This window comes from Oncorhynchus tshawytscha, linkage group LG01, assembly GCF_018296145.1.
Source record: "Oncorhynchus tshawytscha isolate Ot180627B linkage group LG01, Otsh_v2.0, whole genome shotgun sequence".
Classification (NCBI taxonomy): domain Eukaryota; kingdom Metazoa; phylum Chordata; class Actinopteri; order Salmoniformes; family Salmonidae; genus Oncorhynchus; species Oncorhynchus tshawytscha.
In genome coordinates, this window is record NC_056429.1 from 61,609,290 (window position 1) to 61,615,054 (window position 5,765).

Sequence of the window (5,765 nt, forward strand, 5' to 3'; positions counted from 1 at the left end):
CCCAATGCAGTCTCCACCCCACCAAAAAAAATCCCCCTGTGCTTTAAAAACATGTCCACACTGTGAGGTTGAAATAATACTGTGAAATTGTGAAAATGGCGATTACGCACTTTTAGTGTAAGAGCTGTTTGAGAAGACTGCCTGAAATTTCTCCCTGTTTTGGTGAGATGGATTTTTTTGGCCTGCCTGGTGAATTAGTTAATAGACCAATAAGAAAGAGAGTTCCTTTCCTCTGCAAATAACAACTTGTTTTTCATTTTCCCCTCTTCACTCACACCACTCACAGGTAGTCTTACTAAAATTCTTGCTTGAGAAATTGCTCTTTCCTAAGAAGCATTTTTTGTTTCATTTTGACATTTTTTATTGAAAACAATCAGAGTAAGGTACTTAATTGTTACCCAGATATGATTTGATATATAGATAAAAATAGCTGCATTGGACCTTTAAGTCGCTCTGGATGAGAGCATCTGCTAAATGACTAAAATGTCAAATATAAATGTTTAAAATCCTGATTTCATATTGCTGTGTTAAATCGTTTTTTCAAATACAAAAATGATATGTTGATGTCACAAATGTAACATTTTTACAGTTCTTTATTAAAAATGTAGTTATTTGTAACATTTGACTGTTTAAAACCTAGCAGTGTTACTTATTTATCTGAGAGTGAGGCGGATATATAGCATTTAGCAAAAAACATGATTATTTGTCTCTCTGAAATTTCTGTCATTTAACAACCTCATGTCATGATTAGATAGTGAAAAAACTATTTACCTAATATGCCAACATTTTTGAAAATAGATATAAAGTGTTTTAGAATCAAACTCATCATATTTTGATGGCTTTCTTTCATTGATCCTTAATATTCTGAACCCATTTTCTCAATAAATTATATTGAGTCTGAACATTTTAATTTAGGGTACACCGTATTAAAAGGGATGGCTTTGGATGTATGTACTAAAAACCCTATTGAATCAAAACTCTAAATGTATTACATATGCTTAAGGGACCCACTCCCAAAGAGCTTGTTGCACACCTGCGTAAGGTACGTCTGAATACCAAGTACTTAGAAGTGCTTAAATCAAATCGGGCCCATACTGCATGAACACCATCCTTCTTTAACCATCATACTGTATATGGCTGTGACATAAAATGTTGCAGGGGGGCAACTTTGCATGATTAGAAATCAAATGTTTCTCTTTGTCAGCCTTTGATCCAAATCACTGGGATATCAACAAAATAATCGGTCTGCTATTCTGGGACAGAAGACACAGTCATTCCCTTACCATCATGTGATACACTTCGTCCTAATTAGAGATACACAGGTAGAATTTGGTGATATAATACACTATATGACCAAAAGTATGTGGACATCTGCTCATCGAACATCTCATTCCAAAATCATATTGAAATATTCATACTGAAAATATATTTCATAGTGATTTAGATGGTACAACAATTCTCTATACTGCACTTTGTCACATAAACTGAAATTAGGCGAATTATTAGAATTGTAGCAACCAATGAATGGTGGAGCAAATTCTGCATATTGTACCTTTTAACTTGTATTTTGTATTCGGTAAATGAGAATTTAACTACAATAATTCAATTTGATGGAAACACATGTATGGTGGGGAAATATCCATGTAGTTTCCATGCGGATTTTAGAATATTCACATGAAAATCTGTTGCCAATTAAATGGAAACCTAGCTATTGACTCTTTTCATTTGATATGGCCGCTTGTCATTAGATACAGTGTTATTGTCTTTGTAGTGCCCTGCTATAGTGCTCCTGTCTGTAAAGAACTAGGTGTTGTTTTTACAGAAAGCCATGCATGGCCCAAGGACTGTCTCACCACTATGACATTTCTCCTATGGTCAAGCCCCCCACATTGTCACAAAGGTATGATGTTTTGTGATGTGATATTTTGATGTGATGTGTGCGTGTGTGTTGTGTGTGTGTGTGTGTGTGTGTGTGTGTGTGTGTGTGTGTGTGGTGGGAAGAGCTATAGGAAGACGGGCTTATTGTAATGGCTGGAATGGAATAAAAGCAACTGAGTCAAACATATTGTTTCCATATGTGTATTGTGTTTGATGCCATTCCATTCCAGCCTTTACAATGAGGCCGTCCTCCTATAACACCCCCCACCAGCCTCCACTAGTGTGTATGTGTAAAAACCATGACCAGGATATCTGGGTCAAACATTTAAGCTTTCCATCTAGTCCTGACCACTAATTTGTGTTGCCCGGGTTAGGTGTTAAATTCCACCAAGAGCATGACTGAATAACTCCTTGCTTCCCAAAAGGGGTGGTTGCAAGCTTGTGTAATGGGGTAGAGCCGTCTACCTATTTTGAACGCACACTTGTTGGTTTGCCTGTGCCAGGTGTATGCAATGTTTTATTAAGGGTGTGGCCTTTTGTCTGAAAGCCTTCCTGTTTTGGTCAATCAGGGGATCCTCGTACTATGTGCTAGTTGGGGTGCCTTGGGAGGACAGTAGTGGTGAAGTATGAGAAATAGGAATAATCGTAAATGTAGTGTTTTTTTTTAGTCGTTGGTGCCCATATTCCAACTAGACCTGCTCTCCTTCTCCCTGGGCACATTCTCCGTGAATGTTGCAACACATTACTAATGTCTGATTGAATATGTGAGTGAAATGTACAAACCCAGTGATATTTGTTTTGTAGGACAGTTTTATGGAGCTCCTGGAGCTGAAGATGTATGGAAATTATGTAGGCCTATGGCGACTGCCTTGTGACGTGGAAATTATGTAGGCCTATGGCGACTGCCTTGTGACGTGGAAATTATGTAGGCCTATGGCGACTGCCTTGTGACGTGGAAATTATGTAGGCCTATGGCGACTGCCTTGTGACGTGGAAATTATGTAGGCCTATGGCGACTGCCTTGTGACGTGGAAATTTTGTAGGCCTATGGCGACTGCCTTGTGACGTGGAAATTATGTAGGCCTATGGCAACTGCCTTGTGACGTGGAAATTATGTAGGCCTATGGCGACTGCCTTGTGACATGGAAATTGTCTAATTTCCATGCTCCACTCCTTGATGCAAAGAACACGTGTTTAGTTTAGTCCCGAGGACTGTATTAGTTGACCTAATACAGCTACAGGAATAGTATTTTATGTTTTTAACCCACGTTACAATTGGAATGCTAAAAACATTTCCTACCCTGTCTTTGGAGAGCTTGACTGAATCATTAAGCTGTTGGACATCATATTTGGGATGGATATTCAAACACTGTTGGCATATGGGTTGATTTGTACCTTTCCCCTGGATCACAATATCAAATACCAGTTTATTGTTCGACGGCCATTGTAACAGCCAGACAAGCTTTGTGCTTGTAGAGCTCAAGCAGCCACTTAAAACATGGGTCAGGTAATTAGAATGTTTTATTTAAACAAATATCTTTACACTTTACAAGTAAACAAAAGATACATTTACATTACACAGTAAATAACAATATAAATCATTGTGTACACATTTACAATATTGGAAATTAACTATGCAGCACCAAGTTATTTATAATACAGGTGTAGACAGAATTCAAATTCTCAGTTAAGTGCCACCTCCAGTATAGTATTTACAATACAGTAATTTACTGCAATCAAAGTTAAGTTTCATTAAAAGAAACAAAACAACTCTGCCATTTTTGATGACATGTATCGATCTTTCCTATACACATCCAATGACAACTTCTTTATTTTGCATTCTCCAGCATCAGGGGGAATTGGATTGGTCCATCACATCCCTCTGGGCGCATCACTTTTCTCCGGAACCCATTTTTCCTTTCCGGTTGTGGTCTGTGCATGTCAGCGTCTCTGACATCTGTCAGATATGTGTCGGTTGTGGGAAGTGTGTATGTTCAAGACTGTGTGTCAGCATCTGAGGCAGTGTGAATGTCCCGGATGTGTGTCAGTGTCTCTGGCAGGTATGCAGGTTCCGCACTGCCGTCCTGCTGACTCCGGTGTCTTTCTCTCCTCTCTCTAGTCTGCATGAGAGGCCATTTCCACAGTCGCAGCGCTGGAAGAGCTCCAGGCCATGGCCGCCTTTCCTACGGTGACGCGTGCACACCTGGCCCTCCGTCAGCACCGGCTTACAGATACGAGACCAGAAGTGACGTGCACAGCACAGACCCTCAGAGCAGTCGGAGGACCTTAGGCAGTTGTCACCTTCCCGACCTAGAGAGAAGGAATATGAAGGGTTCTGTTGGAAAGGCCTCATAGCTGGAATTTTGATAATCAAATGTTTCCTTTCAATCCCTTTGGCTTTGTGTTTTTATGGTAACTTATTCATTGGGGACTGGTGGGAAGGACAAATCTATAGGATCTTTATGGGTGGTACTGGATAATGTGTGTGCATGTGTAATGCACACCTACCTTTTACAGAATGTTGACCTTGGGGCAGAGGCAGTCTCTTGCCATAGTGTTCCATGGTGTTGTTCTGCCTATTCTCAACACTGGTAGTGACTGCGGTTTCAGCATCTTGATCACTGGCCTGACAAACACCTGAGGAAAAAGGCACACATTATCATACAGTCACTTCAGTTGAACACAAGTAAAGTTTTTAAGATTACAATATCTCACAATTCCCCATCTTTCTCACCATAAGTTTATTTCATTTTATGTTACTACCACATTAAACGCAAATACATCAAAGTTCTCGCATGAATTAAAAGTGTGATGATCTGAAAATGGTTGGAAAAACAAACATGTTGCGTTTGCATATGTTGAGCTCACCATTGATGCAGCGCTTCCCGGCGCAGCACATAGAATCTCTTGCGCACCGTTTCCGGGTCTTTCGGCATGGGAGACACGCGCCTCGGATATCGTTGCAGAATTCATCGGCCACACACTCAGCATTATATGTGCATGTAGGCTAACATAAAAACATAATACAATATTAACTTTAATTGGAACACAATTGCAAAACGCATTTCAGTAAAAGCGTAGGTAAGGTAAAGTGCCCAATAAGCGCTCAGGCATAGGTTAGTGTTGGTATTACGCACAGCTGCAAGAGCGTTCTAGTGCAGTTGCTTACCTGCAAAGTGTCCACGACTGCCTTCTGTCCGTCATTACCTGAAGAAGAAGGACGTGGGCTCGGGCTAACCGTGTCAGTGACACCGGGCAAGTTCTTGATGGCATTAGAGTTAAGTAAAACAGCCCCAGCGTAAGCATCCCCAAGGTATCCAAACAGCGTGAGATACATGGCCATAAAACGACCAACTGGCAGATTAGGCATACTTCGGTTTTATGAATTTTAAAAAAGGAATTAAAAAATCGTCAAATGCAGGGTATTTTAAAAAGTCCGCAAAGTCTTGAATCCTACCACAGTCTCAAGAGTATGTTAGTGGGGTATTTTGAGGTATCCTGACGCACGGCTCTGCGATGTTCTCTTTATACATGAAGATCTATTTGCATTCCCGCCCCTTCAAGCGCACAACAAAGGTGTCGGGTGGAATTCCAAATGCGCTTATTAAACTCCCGAGCTCTACTGTACGGAAATGGGCAACACGTGATGGACAAAATCGTTTCCAGCGTTCGTTTCAGAATGTTTCAGTGATCAACAAGTCTCTTGTGATTTCGTCCATCACGTGCATACACGGAGACCTCCTTTAAACGGTATAGGATTCCATTAGAATAGCCTACAGCTAAAAAAACAACAACTCCTGGTTTATTATGGCACTGCAAAGATAACTCATTTTGGTTCTGGGAATGTTCTCTGAAGGTGTGGGAACGTTCCCTGAAACATTGTACCA

The 5,765-nt window shown here is 40.5% G+C and overlaps 1 protein-coding gene across 1 annotated transcript; it reads right to left on the reverse strand.

Annotated features, from left to right (window-relative positions):
- Positions 1-3,381: 3,381 nt before the first annotated feature.
- On the reverse strand, positions 3,382-5,541 carry LOC112251085 (dickkopf-related protein 1-like). Its single transcript, XM_024421813.2, has 4 exons — positions 5,048-5,541; positions 4,747-4,885; positions 4,387-4,515; positions 3,382-4,188 (listed from the first exon to the last, which is right to left on the reverse strand). Exons 1-4 carry the CDS (start codon positions 5,246-5,248, stop codon positions 3,923-3,925), a joined length of 735 nt encoding a protein of 244 aa, XP_024277581.1. The 5' UTR covers positions 5,249-5,541; the 3' UTR covers positions 3,382-3,922.
- Positions 5,542-5,765: the final 224 nt, after the last annotated feature.

What these genes read in the sequence shown, in the direction of transcription:
- LOC112251085 (XM_024421813.2), bottom strand. Translation starts at nt 5,248, where the DNA reads ATGCCTAATCTGCCAGTTGGTCGTTTTATGGCCATGTATCTCACGCTG. An exon ending in CGGGAAGCGCTGCATCAATG is followed by an intron (nt 4,516 to 4,746) that starts GTGAGCTCAACA and finishes CTTTTTCCTCAG; the next exon opens with GTGTTTGTCAGGCCAGTGAT. An exon ending in AGGTCAACATTCTGTAAAAG is followed by an intron (nt 4,189 to 4,386) that starts GTAGGTGTGCAT and finishes CCTTCTCTCTAG; the next exon opens with GTCGGGAAGGTGACAACTGC.